General features: G+C 42.7%; 1 protein-coding gene across 4 annotated transcripts in view; it reads left to right on the top strand.

Annotated features, from left to right (window-relative positions):
- als2b (alsin Rho guanine nucleotide exchange factor ALS2 b) overlaps positions 1-22,322 on the top strand; it is a 30,684-nt gene that overhangs the window by 5,514 nt on the left and 2,848 nt on the right. The window contains exons 6-33 of one of the 4 annotated variants that reach the window (XM_085397551.1): positions 1,341-1,515; positions 2,232-2,328; positions 2,656-2,733; positions 2,817-3,053; positions 3,156-3,327; positions 3,426-3,615; positions 3,700-3,765; positions 3,863-4,025; positions 4,329-4,460; positions 4,576-4,704; positions 7,333-7,403; positions 8,719-8,785; positions 8,865-9,061; positions 9,150-9,215; positions 9,321-9,419; positions 12,128-12,292; positions 12,403-12,514; positions 18,071-18,148; positions 18,238-18,371; positions 18,455-18,619; positions 18,711-18,828; positions 19,244-19,401; positions 19,598-19,714; positions 19,804-19,980; positions 20,082-20,139; positions 20,532-20,593; positions 20,704-20,853; positions 22,165-22,261. In XM_085397551.1, coding sequence (XP_085253677.1) covers positions 1,341-1,515; positions 2,232-2,328; positions 2,656-2,733; positions 2,817-3,053; positions 3,156-3,327; positions 3,426-3,615; positions 3,700-3,765; positions 3,863-4,025; positions 4,329-4,460; positions 4,576-4,704; positions 7,333-7,403; positions 8,719-8,785; positions 8,865-9,061; positions 9,150-9,215; positions 9,321-9,419; positions 12,128-12,292; positions 12,403-12,514; positions 18,071-18,148; positions 18,238-18,371; positions 18,455-18,619; positions 18,711-18,828; positions 19,244-19,401; positions 19,598-19,714; positions 19,804-19,980; positions 20,082-20,139; positions 20,532-20,593; positions 20,704-20,853; positions 22,165-22,261 — 3,530 coding nt within the window. Of the gene's footprint in view, positions 1-1,340; positions 1,576-2,231; positions 2,329-2,655; positions 2,734-2,816; positions 3,054-3,155; positions 3,328-3,425; positions 3,616-3,699; positions 3,766-3,862; positions 4,068-4,328; positions 4,461-4,575; positions 4,705-7,332; positions 7,404-8,718; positions 8,786-8,864; positions 9,062-9,149; positions 9,216-9,320; positions 9,420-12,127; positions 12,293-12,402; positions 12,515-18,070; positions 18,149-18,237; positions 18,372-18,454; positions 18,620-18,710; positions 18,829-19,243; positions 19,402-19,597; positions 19,715-19,803; positions 19,981-20,081; positions 20,140-20,531; positions 20,594-20,703; positions 20,854-22,164; positions 22,262-22,322 lie in introns of all 4 variants that reach the window. The other 3 variants (XM_085397550.1, XM_085397549.1, XM_085397548.1) reach the window with 3 other exon arrangements.

The raw sequence follows: 22,322 nt of genomic DNA, 5'->3' as shown, positions 1-22,322 counted from the left end.
TGTGACAGAAGGATAGCGACAAGAGTGAAAGAGAAGATTTACGAGATGGTAGTGAGACCTGCTATGATGTAGGTATGGAGACGGTGTCACTAACAAAAAGACACGAGGTTAAAGGTGTTCAAATTTTCACTGGGAGTCACCAGGATGGACGGATTAGCAAGGAGTACATCACAGGGACAGCTCAGGTTCAGCGCTTTAGAAAAAGTTGGAGAGGCTGAGATGATTTGAACCTGAGAAAAACAGGAAGACCTCAGAGACTATTCACAGATTTAGAGAAGGAAGACATGCAGAGGGTTGGCTTGACAGAGGAGGATGTTAGAAATGGAGTCAGATGTAGGCAGTCACTGTGGCGATCCGTATAGGAAAGAAGATTAAAATGAAGAAGACAAAGATGTGGGTCTCCAGAGTGGAGAAGGTTTTGCATTGGACGCATGGAGGTAAACAGCCTATCTGCAGCCTTAATGGAGGGTTGGCTTGGGTCCATATGCATTGTTGAAACCATCAACTGTCAACTGATAATGATATTTGGCGAATTTGCATTCATAAAGAGTGGCTGCTGTCTGGATATCCTGATATTTGATCCCGTTTCCACCAAAGACTAAGCTGACTAGCTGCTTTGTTCCACAATTGGCACGGCCACACTAATGTGTACTGTGACGTTCTTATGTGGCTAACAACCAGCTGATTTGGATCACCCGGTCTGGAGATCGCAAAGAACACCACCTTCTTCCGGACTTCCTGTATGTCTGCACGTTCTTTGTTTTTGTTCAGTTTAAGTTACACAACGCTCTCACCACCATCTCACCATGCTCACATTTACATGACTGATATTTGTGGTAAAGGCTTGTGTTCTTTCCAGTTTTGTCCTAGTAGCCTTTAATGTCCCAGAGCATGCTGCTCATGCTTAAATGCTGCACATGTTGCTAATGTTGCTAACCTTCTTGAGAAGTTTTGAAGCAGGGGAGTGATGCACTTCTTGCCTCACACATACAAGAAGTAACCTACAATAACCTTTTGACTCGGGACAGGAAAAAAGTTTGATTGTGAAAGTTGACTGTCTGGATTTTTGGATCTCAGGGCTTCCATAGTGTTTGTCATGATTTTAGTGGCTGATGTGTCTCTGTGCAGGCTTGCCTTTCTTTTTAAACTCCTGTTTGTTTGTCTGAACTTTACACCCTAAACTGATTATCTCGTAAAAAATTCAGTTAAAACTTTTTCATTCAGCCAGAAGCTAGTAATTAGAATATTAATAATAAGAACTGAAAAATAACAGAGGAAAATACTGAAGCTGTTTAAATGTCTGTGCAGTGGACAGACCTCTCTGTTTTTGACTCCTGCAGTGTCACCGCGACTGCTAAGGAAAGCCGGTCGTCCCAAAATGCGAGCGGTCGCCCTCACCCCGCTGGGGGGGGCCATCCCCGAGGACCACGAGGTGCTGCCCACCCTGCAGACAGAGGTGTGGAGCTGGGGCCACGGCGAGCATGGACAGCTGGGACACGGAGACAACCTGGCCAGGTTGGACACACCTGTCACAGTAATAACAGGATGTCTGGACCATAAAGGCAAATGTTCAAGGTCATAAAAAAAAAAATCAAGCCACTTCACCACCAGTCTTTATCATTATTATTTTGGGGGTTTAACACCGATTTACATTGTTAACTTTGAAAATAAAAACTCATTGACCAGCCTTCGGTAAACACACATGAGTACAGATTAGAGCCTATCCAATATATCAGCCAATATTACCTATTCGCCGATATGTCAGTTTTGGCTGTTTCCAATAAATTAAAGTAAAAAGGTAAATAAAGAAACGGGTTTGATGTTGCATAGTTTGCCCTTTAGTGGACACTTTGCAACACGTGGTTTGAACGCCACAAACAACAAGCAGCTGATCTGAGGAGTCGTGCCAAATGAATAATCCAGTGCTTGTGACAATGAAAAGAAAAATTGTTTTTAAACTATGTTGTCAAGTTATGGTAATCAAAACTCATATCTAAACCTAGCAAATGTATTTGTTTAACAGAAAATATCGGCTGATATATCCAGTTGTTTGATCACCAAGTATCTGTCTCAAAAATATCAGTTGTCCTCTGATACAAAATTTTTAGGCTGGACATTTTTTGTTTGCTGTTGTCTTGACAGTAAACTCACGTCTGTGTTTACATAGCATGTCATTAACTCTGATATAAATGGCTGCCCTCTGACCAGCAGTGTGTTGTGTGTCTTTGCAGACTGCAGCCGCTCTGCATCAAGAGTCTGAACAACAAGGAGGTGGTGCGGGTGGCGGCCGGCGCTCACCATTCCCTCGCTCTGACGGCTCAGTCTCAGGTTGGTCATTGAATCGAAGTAGAAACTATATTTTAAAAGGATGAGCAGTTCTACATCAACAGGTTTTTTTGTTTTTGTTTTGACATTAAAAGGACAAAAGCATAGATCAGCAATGTCTTGATCATGCAAAACTAAGAAGTGGATATATATCAATAACCCTGACGCCACAGTGACCAATCAGGATCCAGAAATAAGCATGAAAATAAACCTGCTGTTGGCACAGAGCAGTGACATTAACCCTGTCAAAGCAAGTAAAAGCCCATAAATATTTTGTGTTTTCATTCAGAGACCTCACTCTTGTATGTGTGTGTACTTTATACCTTCCAGGTGTTTTCATGGGGCAGTAACAGCTCTGGCCAGCTGGGACACATGGAGTCACCGAGCACCGTCCCCCGCCTCGCCAAGGTGAGGAGACCACCACTCTTTTCCCGTTCATGCACATCAATCGTGTAAGTTGGTGTCTTTCAACATCTGCTTTCCTCATCCAGCTGTCAGAAGGGATCCGAGTGTGGGACGTGAGCGCGGGAGAGAGGCACACACTCCTGCTCGCAGATGGAGACTGCATCCAGCCCATCATTTACTACAGCGGGCAGCAGGTGAAGGAGGGCGAGGAGGAGGGGGGTAATGAGAAGGAGCTGCATCAGCAGGGAGGAGGAGAGGAGGAAGAGGAGGAGCAGGCGGGGGGCTACACCCAGCAGCCTGTTCTGCTGCCCTTCTGCATGAATGTACGTAGTTTAATGCTACAGGTTCTTGCTTTTAGCTCAGCACTTAGCTTCAGGTTGTGTGTTTGTACGAGTGTGAATGTGCGTTTCTTGTGTTTTTCCCAGCTTGGTTATGTGAGCAGTGTGTTTGCGGGTGGGCGGCGGTGCGTGGCACTCTCTGACAGGAATGTGATGGGCTTCATCGCCAGCCTCCACGAGCTCGCGTCAGCTGAGAGGAGGTTTTACTGCAAGCTGTGTAACATCAAGTCTCAGATCTTACGCCCTCTGCTGGAGCTGGGTAAGAAGGACACATCAGGAAGACGAAGGTTTTCCCAAAGTTTAAAAAAGTTTTCAGCAGCCTTGATTTTCTTCTTTTCCTATCCCATCCTTCTCTAGAGTCTCTGAGCTCGGCCCTCGGGCAGGTCATCTTCGGCCTCCTGCAGACACTGGCGAACATGTTTGGCCGTCTGTGTCACCTGACTGGGCAGCACGCCACCAGCCTCACTGCTAGCCTGCGGCGTTGTCGTGAGGTCAAAAGCCTTCTCATCTTGGAGCACACCAGTATTTTCCTCGACTGTTACAACGAGTACGTGTCCAAAAACAAAACACAACTTGAAACATTTGCTAAGAGTTTAAGTCCTTAACGCTTTTAGCTTTTGTGTGTATGAAGTTACTGCAGCGCCGTCGGAAACTTCCAGGTGATGGGAGGCTTCCAGGCTCTGACCAAACCATCCATGTGAGTGCACACAAACAATTTCTACATTAACTCCACATGTTTAAGAAAAATTAAAAAGTGAATCCTTTATGATAAATCGGTGGTGATTTTCTCGTAGAGACTTGTTTGGGAAAGGTCCGGAGCTGCTCCAGAAGCTGTCAGAGTGCGGCGAGGAGAACCTCACCACAGCCGACCTCCTGGTGGTGCTCTTCTACCTCCCTGCACGCCACCTTCACGAATACAGCCGGCTGCTGCTCAAACTGGCCACCTGCTTCGAAGTGGTAGGTGGAAGAAACTCGAGCAGCAGCGCATGTGACCTCAAAGTTTGTATTCTGTTATTTCCTCTTTTTACTAACATCATGTTTCATCTTGTGTTGTCATTTCTACACAGTTTAATCTCCTTGTTTTATAGTAACTTTCATATTTCCTCCTTAATAAATACTGGAATACAGGAAATTATTTGTATACTTACAAAATATATAAAGATGGGTTTTTTTTAAAATAATCCTTATCTTATATAGGTTTTAGATTTTTGGCCTAAATTAACTACTTTTTTTTGTTTGTTTGTTTTTGGGGTTTTTTAGTGTTCCACTGAGTATCAGAAGCTTCAGGACAGCTGCTCCAAGTTTGAAGCTTCGGTCTTGCAACTGAAGCGAAAAAGGAAAGAGGCCGACTACACTGTTCACTTCTGGAAGATCTTTCCTGGAAAAATGACGGTAAACTCTCTGTCCTCATCTTCTGTATCATTGCTCGCACCAAGCCTTCCACGTTCAGTCCCAAGGTGTTATGTGATGCTCCATAATGCCGATTGGCATCCTTGTTTGTCGTCAGGACTCTCTGCGGAAGCCTTACCGGCGGCTGATCTGCGAGAGCAGCAACAAAGGTCTGACCCTGCAGAATGCTGGCAGGTTCTCCGTCAACTGGTTCATCCTGTTCAACGATGTTTTGGTCCACGCACAGGTTAGACCCACACAGACACACGCGCTCACACTGAACGCTCCAGTCACTTCTTCGCCTCTTTCACCTTTATGAAGCCATCATATTTCAGACACTGTAACCTGGTGTGTTTCAAGCGTTTGTGTGTGCTTGCCTCCGTGCTGTCAGGGCGTGGCGCCTTGTAAAAATCTTGTAAGTATGCGGCCAGCAGCAAAACTCAGCATAGCGACCCAACTCACCCTGTCTCCCACCTCCTCCTCCTCCTTGTTTTTTGTGCGTGCGTGCGTGCGTGCGTGCGTGCGTGCGTGCGTGCGCGCGCGCGCGCGCGCTTTGGGGTTTTTCGTTTTTCTTGTGGGGGGACCCTGTGTGACAACATGTGGCCCTGTTGGACACACTTACTAAGGTGGACCCCCCCCAAATATCTGAATGAGTTTATGTTAGCGATGCACCTGTGCTACAACAAATATCAGTAATACTTTGTAAACGACCTGCAACTGAGGGTTTAATTCAACTGTAATTAAAAGATATTTTGCTGTATTTTACTTGAAATTACAATTTAATGATATTTACCTACAAATGCTTAAAGGTACGCTAGGATAGGGGGTAATAAGTCAGGTTTTTACAGGAAACAACGAGATAATTATACTGATTATATATAAAATGATTATACCAATAGTTATAAAATATTTTTTAAGCATATGAATAAGTTCCAACACTTTACAACCGTTTAAAATCAGACTGAATAATTTGGGTAATACTGATTTTGGTTTTTTTTGTTTTTTTGTTTTTTTTCTTCTTCTTCCGCCCTGTTCATTGCGCACAGAGATTTCTCCAGAATTTCCAGATTCTCTGAATATCCTGATGGTCATAGTATCTGCAATTTTACATTGAGGAGCATTGTTCTGAAATTATTTCACAATTCAGACAAGCATTTCTTTCGCAGATTGGTGAAACTCTCCCCACTTTAACTTCTGAGGTGCTGTCTTTTCTAAGATGCTCTCTTCTTACCCAGTCTGCCAATTAACCTAATTAAAAAGCAAAATATTCCTCCAGCTGTTTTTTAAATTTAATTTTAGTTTTTTTAAGTACCACTTACTTTTTCAGCCTTTTGTTTCCGTCCCACCTTTCTTGAGACTTGTTGCTGCCATCAAACTCAAAATGAACTAATATTTTTCATGAAACAGTCAAATGACTTCAAATTAGTTCAAACATTTGATATATTTTCTATATTCTAATGTGAGTAATAATGTGAATAGCAAATCATTTCTTTTTTCTTTTTTTTCTTTTGGGGGGGTTGCGATAAAGTTGGTTGCATGAGCTCAGTGGAAGGCAGCTATGTTCTCTCTGCTTACAAACATTTACGTGCATGTACGGAAAGATAAAGGAGGAAATTTTGTACTAAAAAATTGAAAGAACTTTTTGAAACGCACACGTGTTTACAGCGGTTTGCCTCGTGTTTCACACTCGTTGAGACAATATCAGAACCTGCGGGTGCATTGCTACCTAAACTACATGAATATGTCCACTATTGCCCAGCCTCCGTCCCCTCCTCTCCCCTTCGCCTGCTCCCCACCTGTGGGATTCTGCTTGGAAAGATGAACAGACAGTAACCAAGGCTCTTTTAAATCTGCTCTGACACATTGGAGTCTAAAATCTTTCATGTTAAGTTCTCCTTTCCCGGTAAAGGCTTGGTTTCTGCTGTTAGCTGAAAGCACAAATCCGTTTCCATTTAAAGTGTTAAAAAACCAACAGTTCCTGGTTCACTTCTCCACAGCAGTTTCCTTTCCCCTCTCCTTGCTTGTTTTCCTTTTTTCATTCTGTTTAATATTCTTCTTTATTCCTCTTCATCATCTCTAATGTGATTGTTGTGTGCATCTCGATTCCCCTCCTCGCTCTCTGACTGGCGCCTCCCTTGAATCATCCTCGTCTTGTCAGTGTTTTAAAAAGCCAGAAATGCACAAACAAGTTTGACCATTTTTAACGCCTTCAGCAGCAGGTGTTAGCAGGACGGTCAAAGTGGTGTCTGAAAGCAGAAGACCCGAGTGAGAAGCCAAAAGAAAAAGGATTAACTTCCTCTTTAAAGACGTGAGAACGACTGCTTTAGTCTTATGTTTAATCTTGGGTTTCTATTTTAAGCTTAAACGTGTTTTTATGCAAGCCTGAAATACAGATAGTTGATTTTTACTATTCTTTAAAAAGAATAAACTCTCTCTGCTGTTATTCTCATAACAGTGGATCCAGAAGTAGAATTGTAGCCTTATAATCATCGTATTCTCATAAAAAGCGGGATTATGATGCCTGATGTTACCAGTACAGTCTGAAACAGAGTTACTGTAGTGGCGGTCATTAAAAAATGACAATAACAATAAGGAAAGGGTAAGAAAAATAATAATGGTGTTTAAAGCAAGCAGTGGTTTACAGATATAAAAATGTGGACTTGTTGTCGTTCCCAGTTTGCTTGTTCTCTTTTAAGCGTCCCGGTCGTTGGTGAAGTCTGTCGATCACCTGATGTGCTCATTCGTAGTGGTTGGGTTCATGTCGCTGTCTCTCTCACTCACCGTCGGTGGTTATATTCTCTTTGATGCCTTCTCTTCTTGTCTCTCTTTTCCATTTTATCTTGTTATCCTCCCGACATCATTTTTTCTCCCCCAGTTCTCCACCCATCACATCTTCCCTTTGGCCACGCTGTGGGTGGAGCCAATCCCAGAGGAGGACACGGGCCTGTAAGTTTGCAGCTTTTCTATGATAATTGAAGGAATTTCACAGGGAGCTTTTGGAGTCATTATTACACAAACCTTATCTTTGTAATTATATTTACAGTTCTTTGCAGAAGTTTTGAGCCAGGAAACTATGTTGCTAAGAAAATAGGAAATGGGTGCACTGAAAATACATGGAAATAAAATAGGCAAAAACAGATTTTGGACAATTGTAACGAGCTTGAAAGTCAATATTTGGTGTGACCACCTTTATTCTTCAACACAGCCTGAACTCTCCTAGTCATCCGCAAACCATGACCAAGTCTCCACTCTTATTTACATTTAAAAAAGAAAAGGATCATACTTAGTTTTTAACTTTCTCTTTAAAGAGCCTTACATAAGAACTGGATTGAAAAGCAGTGATAACAGGTCTGATGGAGTGATGAATACAGATTTGACATTTTGGGATTCAGATTATCGTCAGTATGCAGGGAGCAGGTTAGCAGAGAGGTACAACAGTAAGTGTCTGTAAAATACAGTAGAGGCTCTGTCATGGTTTGGACCTGCATTTCAGTCAGTGGTGTTGGAGATTTTGTTAATTAATGAATTACGAACTCAAAAAGTACCATCAGACTTTGACCCACCTGCAATACCATCTGGAAAGCATTTGATTGGCAACAGTTTAATTTTTCAACATGACAATGACCCCAAACACACTTCCAATAAAGTAAAAGCATACCTGGAAATAAAAACACACAGTGGAACTCTATCAGTCATGGATCGGCCTCCCCAGAGCCCGGACCTCAACATTATTGAAGCAGTCTGGGATCATGTTGACAGAGAACAGAACAAAAGACTTCAAGACTTTTGCACAGCACTGTATTATATTTATGCAACTATAATTGCACGGGCACATGAAGCAGAGATTAGTATCTCTGCTTCACAATGGAACAATGAATAGTTTCCATTGTTCCTGGGAAATACTTGAATGTTTACATTTTGCTCAGGGACCCCTTGGTAACTCATCATCAGCAGTGAGGGCTGGATCTGACTTAGAAACAGAGGGGCATTGCATGTTCATCATAAAGCATATTCTTCTTTATCATGCTTTTATACCATAATAGGAACCATAGTTTACAAAATGAACCTCATGAATTATTCACTAAGATTTGAAACTAGTGGCTTGGAGCATAATATGGAAAGTGTTTACTGAGATTTAATTCAGGGGAGAAGTAGGGTTATTTTGTCATAACTTGTAAATATCCATGTCTTGATCTTTCCTCACTGTTGCATCTGTGTAGTTTTTATATCGTGGTAAAACAAAGGGTATCTGTGCGTGTAGGTATGGGTTAAAGGTGATCACGCCTGAGGAGACGCTCACCCTGCTCGCCTCGTCTCCCATGGAGAAGGTAACTGTTTAAAAGCTGATGTTTACCTTTTTAAAAACTCAATTTCTATTTCTGAACTGGGCTGTTTGTTCATTCTTAGATCAAGTGGCTTCGCTCCATCAACCAGGCGGTGGACCAGGCCCTGAGCGGAAAAGGACAGGACGTGGCGTCAGGCAGCTCAGTGCAGAAGTTGGAGCCTCCCATCTCCAGAACAGCTTCGTACACGTTTTATAAGGAAGGGCGACTGAAGGATGCGACATATGAGGGTCGCTGGCTGTCTGGAAAGCCCAACGGCAGGTTGGATGTTCACACTGTTGCATTTACACTTAGATAATTTAACTTATATGTTGAGAAATTGGAAAGTGTTGTTTGTTTGTTTTCCCAGAGGTGTTTTGAAATGGTGTGATGGGAGAATATATACTGGGGCATTCAAGAATGGACTAGAAGATGGGTGAGTGCTGGAGCCTAAAATCTCCTAGTTGTTTATGGTAATTGTTCAATTTGTGTGTGGGTGTGTAAGCCTGAGAGCGTGATTTATCACCTTTTGTTTATGCAGCTTTGGTGAGTTTGTGGCCCCCAATAAGACGCTGAACAAGAACGACCACTATCAAGGTTACTGGAAGGATGGCAAGATGCACGGCCTGGGGACATACAGGTGAGCAGCATGAAAATGTATTATTTTCAGCAGCATGCCCTTTATTATAATTACTATTATTATGATTACGATGATGTTTGGCTAGATTTAATGCACAATTCTGAGTTCATTTTGGATTTCTAATCCACACACGGTCTAACGTATACATACATGCTCAAGTACAGTGGGGCAAAAAAGTATTTAGTCAGCCACCAATTGTGCAAGTTCCCCCACTTAAAATGATGACAGAGGTCAGTAATTTGCACCAGAGGTACACTTCAACTGTGAGAGACAGAATGTGGAAAAAAAAATCCATGAATCCACATGGTAGGATTTGTAAAGAATTTATTCGTAAATCAGGGTGGAAAATAAGTATTTGGTCACCTCAAACAAGGAAAATCTCTGGCTCTCACAGACCTGTAACGTCTTCTGTAAGAAGCTTTTCTGTCCCCCACTCGTTACCTGTATGAATGGCACCTGTTTGAACTCATCATCTGTATAAAAGACACCTGTCCACAGCCTCAAACAGTCAGACTCCAAACTCCGCCATGGCCAAGACCAAAGAGCTTTCGAAGGACACCAGGAAAAGTATTGTAGACCTGCACCAGACTGGGAAGAGTGAATCTACAATAGGCAAGCAGCTTGGTGTGAAAAAAATCAACTGTGGGAGCAATCATCAGAAAATGGAAGACATACAAGACCACTGATAATCTCCCTCGATCTGGGGCTCCACGCAAGATCTCATCCCGTGGGGTCAAAATGATCATGAGAACGGTGAGCAAAGATCCCAGAACCACACGGGGGGACCTGGTGAATGACCTGCAGAGAGCTGGGACCAAAGTAACAAAGGTCACCATCAGTAACACACTACAACGGCAGGGAATCAAATCCCGCAGTGCCAGACGTGTTCCGCTGCTGAAGCCAGTGCATGTCCAGGCCCGTCTGAAGTTTGCCAGAGAGCACATGGATGATACAGCAGAGGATTGGGAGAATGTCATGTGGTCAGATGAAACCAAAGTAGAACTTTTTGGTATAAACTCAACTCGTCGTGTTTGGAGGAAGAAGAATACTGAGTTGCATCCCAAGAACACCATACCTACGGTGAAGCATGGGGGTGGAAACATCATGCTATGGGGCTGTTTTTCTGCCAAGGGGACAGGACGACTGATCCGTGTTAAGGACAGAATGAATGGGGCCATGTATCGTGAGATTTTGAGCCAAAACCTCCTTCCATCAGTGAGAACTTTGAAGATGAAACGAGGCTAGGTCTTCCAACATGACAATGATCCAAAACACACCGCCCGGGCAACAAAGGAGTGGCTCCGTAAGAAGCATTTGAAAGTCCTGGAGTGGCCTAGCCAGTCTCCAGACCTCAACCCCATAGAAAATCTGTGGCGGGAGTTGAAAGTCCGTGTTGCTCGGCGACAGCCCCAAAACATCACTGCTCTCGAGAAGATCTGCATGGAGGAATGGGCCAAAATACCAGCTACTGTGTGTGCAAACCTGGTAAAGACCTATAGTAAACGTTTGACCTCTGTTATTGCCAACAAAGGTTATGTTACAAAGTATTGAGTTGTATTTTTGTTATTGACCAAATACTTATTTTCCACCCTGATTTACGAATAAATTCTTTACAAATCCTACCATGTGGATTCATGGATTTTTTTTTTCACATTCTGTCTCTCACAGTTGAAGTGTACCTCTGGTGCAAATTATTGACCTCTGTCATCATTTTAGGTGGGGGAACTTGCACAATCAGTGGCTGACTAAATACTTTTTTGCCCCACTGTATATGGCTTGCTCATGAAAGCCTGCACATATATAACAGCATTTATGTTGTTCCAATGTGGAAGTCACCAGCATCACTGTCCACAGCGAAGAACATCACCATGGACTGAGAGGGTGTTGATCAAAAAAGAAAATGCCCACATTAACGAGCCAAATGCCTTCTAGAGAAAAGTTTTATGGTCAGACGACACAAAGATTGAACTTTTTGACCACAATGACAAGACGCATGTTTGGAGGAGTAAAGGTGAGGCTTTCAAACCTAAGAGCACTGTCCCAGCTGTCAAACATGGTGGGAATATCATCATGCTCTGGGGCTGTATTGCTGCCAGTATTACTGGTATCAGTGGTACTGGTATATTGCACAAAGGGGAAGGAATAATGAAGAAGGAATACCTCCAAATTCTTCAACTCCATCTCAAATCATCAGCTAGACTGTTGAAACTTGGACACAGTTGGTATTCCAACAGGACAATGATCCCAAACACACATCAAACCTGGTTTTATTAAATGGATAAAGCATGCTAGCATTAAGCTTCTGGAATGGTGCTCCCAAAGCCCCAACCCATGAAAATTTGTGGACAATGCTTAAAAGCCGGATCCATGCCAAGGAACCAAACAATGAAGTGTTGATTGCTACAAAACGTGTCTGGTCGAGGTGCAGTATATATATTTGACCCTGTGTGTGCTTTCTTTCTTATGAAGATGAGCTAACTATCAGCAACCGTATTTAAACATACTTATAACAGTTTTGAGGGAGATTTCTCATTAGCAAATGTTGTCACCTGATAAAAGAAGTTCTTCTTGCTTGCTTTCCTTAAAATCAGAGACGACATAGGAAGCATTTTAGCAGTGAAATTTTTCAATAAAAGAACAGATTGAGGTTCAGTCATAGATGAAACAGCTGTGTTGTAAGAGAGCACCCCTCCTCTATCTGACTGCAGGTATGCCAGCGGTGAAGTTTATGACGGGTCCTTTCAGGAGGGCGTGCGGCACGGTCACGGCATGCTGCGCAGTGGCAAGCTGAACACCTCGTCCCCCAGCGTCTTCATTGGTCAGTGGCTGCAGGACAAGAAGACCGGCTATGGAGTCTTTGACGATATCACCAAGTACGCTCATTCCCACACTCAGACAGTTCTTTTGCCTATAAATTTACTGGCAGCTTTCTGATATTACACATATGAAGGGATAAATAGGCTGCTGTCTGTTTGCTTTCCAGAGGAGAGAAGTACATGGGCATGTGGCAGGACCACCAGCGGCAGGGCACCGGAGTGGTGGTCACCCAGTTTGGCCTGTACTATGAAGGAGCTTTTAAAGACAACAAGATGATGGTGAGCAGCTCAGAGGTTTTATCCCCAGTTGTCTCAGTGTGTCACAACAGCAGACGTTCTTCAGTTTTCATGTTTTTTCAAAGCACATCTGTAGTTCGGCGTATGACATTAATCTGTGTATTTTCCTGTTATTTTTGCCGTCTCACAAGCAAAACTATTCATAACAACATTTTTAAGCTAAAGTAAATTAAACCCTGCTTAAAAATATTTTTTTCCACAGTTCTGGTGATTTTCCTTTTGATGGAAGGACAAAATCAATTTTTTCATATTCAGGAAAAACCCTGAAGTAGAACAATTTAAATCATTCATAAATCATACAGTAGTATAATATTCAGTCATTTTTGCAAAGATTTATTCTATTCTTTTATTCATTTTCCTTCAAATATATGTAGATGATGTAAGTACCAGAGCTGCTTTACGCTTTTTTTTATTTTTTATTAAATTCTCAGTAGAGCTGGGCATCATCAGAAATGCCTGAAGGAAGGGAGGAAGGAAGGAAGGAAGGAAATAAAGCAATGTTCACAGACATGAGGTCACAAAGAATAATCACAATATAAGTGTAATAGAAAATTAAAATACAGGTGATAGCAATTCAAAATAAAGTTGTGACACAGAAAAGATCATTAAAAACATTTACTATCATTAAGATTCTCAACAGTAAGTCTGGTTAATGAACAAGCTGTCAGCTGCTTGTAGATTCAGATAAACGTAGATGTGAGAGGTACGAGTCTGTCATGAGGAACAACCAACACATCCTGAGCCTGTCATCGAGCCGCAGTGTGTTTAGTAAGAAGCTGAGATCTGTCCATTGTCCGTTTAGGGCTCTATAAGTAAGTACAAAAAAAAAAAGTATTTTAAAATCTAAGCCAGTAAACAGAGCTTTACAGGAAGAAGCACAATGACATAAATGTGTGAGTAATTGTCTCTAGTTCAGCTGGAAAAAGGAAAAACAGTTTACAATTTAAATATGTTCCTTAAATGAAAGAAACCGGAAGCCCAGAGATGAAATAATACAAACGCATAATGCAGAAATGTCACATTTACAGATTAACAGTGAGCTCATTGGAGCTCTGTGTGTTTGTGTGTTCTTGTAGCAAACACTGTAACAGCAGCTCTAGGGCTGGGCGATATGGCCTAAAATCTATATCGCGGTATAATTTGAAGCACGTGCGGTAACGATATATATCACGATATATTCTCCTGTATAATGTATTTTCAACACTATAAGGCGCACTTAAAATCCTTTAATTTTCTCAAAAGTCGAGAGTGTGCCTTATGTATGAATTCTGGTTGTGCTTACTGACCTCGAACCGATTTAGGCGTGCAGAAATCTGTTAAAAAATGTTTTAGTACAACTTTGGTAAACCGCACTGCTTAATGGATACTATACACGGGCCAAACTTCAGTCAGGAGAACAACTGAGATTTTTCATCCACAATACAAGGTTAGTTTTTAATATACTGCAACAACATGGGAATAGAGCAGCTGTGAGAGAATTCAACATTAATGAATCAATGGTAGGGAAGTGGAGGAAGTGCAGGGCGATCGTGGCTCAAGAGTGTGGAGTTGGCCTTGTAATCGGAAGGTTGCCGGTTCGAGCCCCGGCTCAGACAGTCTTGGTCGTTGTGTCCTTGGGCAAGATACTTCAACTACCGCCTACTGGTGTTGGCCAGAAGGGCCGATGGCGCAATATTGCCTCCACCAGTGTGTGAATGCGAGAGTGAATGAATAGTGGCATTGTAAAGCGCTTTGGGTGCCTTGAAAAGCGCTATATAAATCCAATCCATTATTATTATTATTATGGCAGCCTCGCTTCTGTCAGTCTACCCCAGGGCAGCTGTGGCTACAACTGTAGCTTGCCTCCACCAGTGTGTGACTGGGTGTGTAAAGTGCTTTGGGGTCCCTAGCAGGGGACCAGTAAAAGCACTATACAAATACAGGCCATTTACCATTTTACCATTTTGGCTTTCCCCATATTTTAAAAGTGCTTCATCTCTTTGTTATGACTGTCGCCCGGCATAATTTGCAGACGATAATGGTAGTAGCCGCTGCGATGCTTTCGACCAAAACAGGCGCAGCTTGATGACATCATCAACATGCGCTATCGCGGTAGAACGGTATAGTCAAAATCTGTATGGTTGGCCAAATTTATATCGTTTCTATCGCCCACCCCTAAGCAGCATATATTAGGGGTGCAACGATACAGAAAATTCATGGTTCGGTTCGATATTTTTTTCGATACAAAAAAAATGTTCATGCCTTTTTAATTTGTCATTTATTAAAATTATAAATATATATTTTAACTCAAAAGTACAGTTTTTAAATTTAACCCTAACCCTTGTGCGTGTTTTTTATTTTGACAGCGAATGCGCACCTGCGGACCACTTATGTGCACCCCTGGTTATTTAGCTCATCATATTGCAGCCACAGAAATTATTTTGTCCATGAAACCATAAAGCTGCACTTTCTTTTTGCCTTATAGTCTGATTTGTCATAACTTTTCCGTTTTGTGGTAAGCTTTTCTTTGGCTGTCACCCTGACCTGTCTTATTTGGCTCAGCAGAACTAAAATATATATCCTGCTGCTTTTACACACGCACTCACATAAGCTCAGCGATTCTCTGCGCGATCAACCTCTCACATGTTTAAGCTTGCTGCGGGAGATTTCACTTGTCATGTTTGTGTAGTAAGCTAACGATTAATAAGACGATGTCAGAGGAATTGGTGCGCAAATTATCATCACTCACCAATCAAATCAAATCACTTTTATTGTCACATCACATGTGCAGGTACATTGGTACAGTACATGTGAGTGAAATTCTTGTGTGCGAGCTTCACAAGCAACAGAGTTGTACAAAATACAATAACGTAAACAAGCAAAATACAAGAATGGCTACATCTGAAACTAATAAATATATGTACAATATATAATCAGTGCTGTCCGAGCGATTGCAAAGTGAAAGCAAAAAAACAAGCGCAAATTCAAACGCGATTTCAATATGTCACATATTGACAGTGGCTCACCGATGCCAATGACATAATTACCCAGCTACATTTCCGAAAGAATGCAAAAGCATTGACATATATTTTTCCTTCCTACAATAGCCCGACGGGCAGGGAAGAGATAGATTTTGGTAGCCCGACTGAAAAAATCGCTAGCCCCGGGACGTCGGGCTAGCGATATTGCAAGCCCTGTATCTGATTGAGGAATCACTCATCTTTGGAAAAGAGAGTTTATTACAGAGAAATGGCTCTTTCCAAAATAAAAGCTATACTATACGCTTCTTCTGGGCTATATTCTCAGCAGCATATTAAACATATCAGGTCCCCATAAGGAGACTCATGTGCTAACGGCTCTCTAAATGACTCGGCTAAAGTTTGTAGCATGCATGCTTGTTGTTTTTGTACTAGGATGATGTAAATGTGCAGTCATATTCGTTGTGTTCCCACTAGTGCTTTCAGGTTAATCTCGTTGAAATGACATTAACGCCACAACACGGCAAATCTCCGTTAACGAGCTACCCCTGATAGCCCCGTGCATGGGGCTAGACGGCCAACACGTTAACGAGCTAACTGCGATAACACACTAGTTCCCACCCATGTAATTGAGCATTGCATGGCACATCCAACATACTGTTTTACTTTAGTCCATGACGCGCTTACCTTCAGGGTCATACATCACATGAAAACCAAAATAATTCCAAACGCCAGATCTGAATGAGGGTGGGGGAGGTTCAATTTGCCATGTTGCAAGGAGAGCTTAACTTCTGTCTCGCTAGCTTGCCCTGCGCTCTTCCTTCGATGCTGTCTGTGTTGAGCGCTCAGTGGATCTGGGCTCGACAGTGTAGCCTAGGCGGAGTAGTCGAACGCAGATTCACTGAGCGCTCAACACAGACAGCATCGTCAGAAGGAAAGTTGATGAAATAAATTACAAATTTTGTATTGTTCGATACATATGCGTACCGAACCGAAAGCACTGTATCGAACGGTTCAATATTGATACGAATATCGTTGCACCCCTAATATATATATATAATATATATATATATGACCGAGCTAAGATTTGGGTCCCAAGAGCTTTGGAAAGAATAACTGAATACTGACTCCAGAAGCCATGGAGTCTTGGGCACAGAAAGAACATATGGCCTAGGTCACATGGGGTGGCATGACATCTCTCACACTGATCCATCACTTGTGGGTAAATCTCAGACAGACGAGACTTTGAATAGTAAACCCTGTACAACACCTTGAACTGGATGAGTTGTAACCTGGCACAGGACGTACTATAACGGACATTGGATACTGCTTTCTCCCATTGCTGATCCGAAAAAATTATTCCTAACTCCTGCTCCCAAGCCCCCCTAATTTTAGCAACGGAATGGACATTTAAATCCATAAGTTGTTTATATATTAAAGATATAATTGACTTCTTATTGGGTTTAAGGGATAAGAATTCCTCCCACGGTTGGACATTTGGGAGAAGAGGGTAGGAGGGGAAGAGAGCAGAAGTGCAATGCCGTGCCTGAAAATAACGGAATAGATTGGTAGCCGGAAGATTTGTTTCTGAACACAGGTCTAAAAAAGTTAAGCAAGTACCATCTTTATAGAGATCCTTAAATGTATTAATACCATGACGCTTCCACTGTACATAGGTACCATCAATGAGGCCAGGAGTAAACAGATGGTTCTGCGTGATGGGCATGTGTACTGACGCAGAGATGTACTTAAAATGACTCCTGAATTGTGACCAGACCCTTAGACTAGACTGTACCACGGGATTTTGGGTGAAATGAGAAGGCTTAAGTGGTAGTGGAGAGAATAATAAAGCTTCTAAGGATGAGGAAGTGCACGACAGGCGTTCCAGTTTGCACCACAGCAGGTCTTGAGATTCAAGCCAATGGGTCAATTTGTGAACATGAGAGGACCAATAGTAAAATAAAAAGTTAGGCAAGGCAAGACCACCATCAAATGTCAGTCTCTGTAATAATGATTTCCTCACCCTGGGGTGTTTCCCTCCCCACAAAAACGAGGTAACTAGCTGGTCTAACTTTTTGAAAAAAGCTTTAGGTAAAAATATAGGAATACTCTGAAACAGAAATAACAATCGAGGCAAAATGTTCATCTTTACAGCATTGATCCGACCAATTAGGGACAAAGGTAGCGATTTCCATCTCTGAAAATCTGATTGAATTTGAGTCATTAAAGGGGAGAAATTGGAAGAGTATAGAGAAGACAAAGTACAAGTCATGTTAACTCCCAAATATTTAAAGCCAGCAGGGCTAAGTCTAAAAGGAATGTCAGATTGTTTAAGTGTAAGACTTAAAGAATTTATGGGGAAACATTCACTTTTAAGAAGAAACATCGGAGATCTCTGTCCAGAAGAGCGCAGTCCTGGGAACAGCTAAGATACTGCGCAGGACCCTCAAGCTCCCAGGCCTCTGGTAGAGGACCCGAGCTTGAAGGATAAACCGCCCGCAGGGGCGTGCTGGGTGTTTTATATATATAAAAATAATAATAATAAATGTGTGTTTAAAATGGGAGATGATGACTCTTTCAGGGCACTGGTGTCCTTCTGTCAGAGGACGACACGACGTACGAGGGCGAATTCTCAGACGACTGGACCCTCAGTGGAAAGGTAACTAAATATGAATACTTAAAATTTTTTCTTCTAAATCTAATACCGAGTGCAGGTACTTGTTATTAAATGTCCTGGCTCTCCCTCAGGGCGTGCTGACCATGCCCAATGGTGACTACCTGGAGGGCTCCTTCAATGGCGAATGGGGCTCTGGTCTCAAAGTGACGGGCTCCTACTTTAAACCACACCTGTTTGACACCGACAAGGACAAGACCCAAGCCATGTAAGCTCATGAGTGGTCTCATGTTTGTTAAAGCAAACTTTAATTTGTCTGTATATACTTTATATTGTTTGTTGATGCGGCAGGAAGCTGGGTCATCTGTGTGTGTGTGCCGAGGATAAGTGGCCGGCGGTTTTCGAGGAGTGTTGGAGTCAGCTGGGCTGTGAGGCTCCGGGCCGAGGGGAGCCCGAAAAGGCCTGGGAGAACATTGCTGTGGCCCTCACCACCAGCCGGCGACACATCCTGGACAGGTACCACCTGACGCCTTCTTATTGGTCATAAAACTTCTCGTTGAAGTAAAAACATCTCGAATCTAAAATTCCCAATGTTTGTGCATCCCAGTCCGGATGTTTTGTCTCGATCTCACAACAAAACGCTGGAGAGTCTGGAAGTTATCCCGCAGCACGTAGGGCCGATCACCATGGACAGATACAACGCCATCCGCCTCTACCTAATCAAGGTGGGTTCACCGAGTCGACGAAGTAAAAGTACCGGTGGCAATAACAACTGCTGATATACTAACCTGCAAACAGGTTTTTAGAGTATATTGGAGCTCTTTAACTGGCTGCAACTAATGATTATTGTGCTGATTGATTTTTTTTTTTTTTTTTTCTTGATTAGAGCGTTCACTGACTGGTTTGTAATAATTCAAACAATAATGAGAAATACGACCATAACAACATAAAACTGAAAGTCCTAAATGAATAACTCTACACATATAATTTTAACAGCTAAAGCTCAAAATCATTAACGCTGAATAAAAATTCTGGTCATCTTGTTTACCTGATCAGAGTGTTGCAGAGCATTAGAGGGAGGGTTATCGATGAGACCCCTGAGCAGGCACAGCATTGACAAAATGATCCTTTGTCCTCCAGGCGTGTGACACTCCGCTGCACCCTCTGGGTCAGCTGCTGGAGACCCTGGTGGCGGTCTACAGGATGACCTACGTGGGTGTTGGCGCCAACCGTCGGCTCCTACATCAGGCCGTCAGCGAGATTAAATCTTACCTCAACCACATCTTCCTGATTGTCAGGTAGTCACTGTGAATGGATCCAATGTCCTTCATGTCTGCATAACAGCCAAGATAGCCTCATAATGTCCTCAGGCTGTCAGTAATGCGGAGAGGAGGGGGAACTGTGAGATGAGCTTATTGATTTCAAAGGCAAATAAACATTTCTCTAGATGACTCTACACGATTTTATTGTATGTTTTTCTTTGCTTTGGTTCAGATTTTTATTCCCAGACCTGCCAGAAGAGGGCGGTCTAATCCCAGAGCCGACCACCGACCTGCAGGAGAAGAATGAGCCCAATTCTACTGATGCCCTGCCGGAGTCTCCCAAACCTGCGTAAGGATGGATCCACGTCCCGCTGCTGCCATATCTCCGGTGAGCGGGCTCTGGTTATTAACGACTTCCTCCGTGTGTTTGTGTTTCAGCCGCGTGGTGAGCAGCTCGGCTCTGCTGCTTCCTGTCCTTCTGCCCCGTCTCTACCCGCCGCTCTTCACCCTCTACGCCCTGGACAAGGAGAGAGAGGACGACGTGTACTGGGAGTGCGTCCTGCGCCTCAACAAGCAGCCCGACCTCGCCCTGCTCGCCTTCCTGGGCGTCCAGCAGTACGTCAGAGCTGAACATGCGGCTGTAGAAGAGTTTGTTTTTATTTTATGCAGATCCATAAATACTACTACTTCTTCTTCTTCTGTTTTCCTCCTGTCAGAAAGTTTTGGCCTGTTTCCATCCCAGCATCTTTGCCTGCGCCTGGCGAGAAGCAACTGGTATCATTTTGTTCATATTTTCCAAAACTAGCTCAGATGTTTTGGGGCTGTGCTGACATTGATTGTGTTTGTTAATTTCCTTTAACTTGTTTTGTTTTGGATTTTTTTCTTTTTACTTAATCTTAATCTCAAGTTAAATATTTGCTAATTTACACATGACACTGTTAAAGACAATTCATCTCAAAGGTAAAAGATCCTGTTTAGTTCATTTTTATGATGGGTTTAAACTGATAGTGATCTCTCAGTTCAGTCTTTTAAGTCTCCTTACTGTTGTTAAGAATTTTATTTCTGTAGTACTTTTTTAAAGACAAAGGGGGTGAGGGGATGTTGTTTGCATCCATTATTGTTATAAAGATGTAAAGCGTGTTTGTTCTGCTGTGCGACTTGTCCAGGTCATCTCCAGCACCAAAGACGCCTGCTTTGCTTCTGCAGTGGAAACACTACAGCAGATCAGGTACGGCTCCATTCAACGGCTTCTAATACTTTTAAAGAAAATACAGCAGAGGGGAGGGGCAGTGGTTGGTTCCTTCATCCTTCATCTAGAAGTCCTCTTTTCTTTTGCAGCACAACTTTCACGCCATCAGACAAGCTGCAGGTGATCCAGCTCACTTTCGAGGAGATCACACAGGAGGTCCAGGCGCTTCTGAAGCAGGACTTCCTGTGGTCCATGGACGACCTCTTCCCTGTCTTCCTCTATGTAGTACTACGAGCGCGGTGAGCATTGAACCACAGAAAAAGCACAGTAATGCACACATTTACAGAAATAAATGGCGAAAATGAGGTGTGGGCAGAAACACAAGCAGTGGAGAATGGCTTAAAAAAAACTGCAAGGGCTTTTGCTATTTTTGTAAGCATAACCAAAAGTTTTAGGTTTCAGCTTCTTAAATGTGGAGGTTGTTCTACGTGATGGTGGGGAAGGCAATTTTAGTCAATAATACTGCTGTTCAACTTATTCAAAGACCTACACCCATCCCAGCTGCTCTCAAATGACTTGACAGTTGTAGCAGATCAGTGACATGCTTCACAGAACGGAGTTTGCACTATAAACATGAGAAAATGTACACTCATTGGCCACTTCATTAGGCACACCTGATCAACTGCTCATTAATGCAAATATCTAATCAGCCAGTCGCATGCTTGTATGGAGACGTGCTCAAGTTCAAACTGAGCATCAGAATAAGGAAGAAGGATCACTTCAGTGATTTTATGTGGCATGGTGGTTATTCTGAGCATTTCAGAAACTGCTGATCTAGATTTTCCCCAACACATATTTTGGTCTCTAGAGGTCTGAAAAAGAAAATAATCCATTGAGCAGCAGTGAAAATGTCTTGCTGATGCCAGACTCCTTCAAACTGATAGTAAAGCAACAGTAACTCAATTAACAACTTGTTACAACCACACCAGGTGCCACTCCTCTCAGCTACTAACAGGAAACTTTGGCTACAAATCCCTCAGTCTCACCAAAATTGGACAATAGAAGACTGGAAAAACATCATCTGGTCTGATGAGTCTTGGTTTCACCAACATTACAGTCAGAATTTGGCCTTACTGCCTCATATCAATGTGTCAGGACCAAAATCTCTAAGCAATGTTTCCAGCACCTTGTTGAATCTATGCCATGAAGAGTGAAAGAAGCTCTGAACCAAGAAGAGGGACAAACCTTGAACTAGGAAGGTGTACCTAATGACTTTGTGGTATGCGAGTGTGGAGCATATCCCCATGCAGTACACACATACACATGAGAAACAAATGTCTTGGATTGTCTTTTAGCACAGAGTGAGTCATTTTATATTTGTCAGATAATCCATCATCAAACATGGTCAAGAGGTTCAGCTCAGTGGCTGAAATGAGTGAAAATGAGGCAGAGCAGAAGAGCTAGTGGCTACCATTTGCTAGGTCCACATATGGCACCTCATGGTGGACTCTTTTAGCGTCACAGCCTTGGTACAATACGAGAAACTGGACATGACGAGCAAGGAGCAGATCTGACTCAAAGGTTGGCTTTTTTTTTCTTTCTCTCTTCAGTATCAGGAACCTCGGTTCTGAGGTCAGTCTGATCGAAGACCTGATGGACCCCTGCGTCCAGCACGGAGAACACGGCATTATGTTCACCACCCTCAAGGTAACGCACATGCAGCTCACGCTGCTTTGTCTGCAAGCGTTTCAAAACTTTTAGGTCACTC

Source organism: Rhamphochromis longiceps, linkage group LG23 (assembly GCF_057381845.1).
Source record: "Rhamphochromis longiceps isolate RC_006_pf linkage group LG23, R_longiceps_female_GT1.1, whole genome shotgun sequence".
NCBI classification, from domain to species: Eukaryota; Metazoa; Chordata; class Actinopteri; order Cichliformes; family Cichlidae; genus Rhamphochromis; species Rhamphochromis longiceps.
This window is presented reverse-complemented; position numbering and strand designations above follow the sequence as displayed.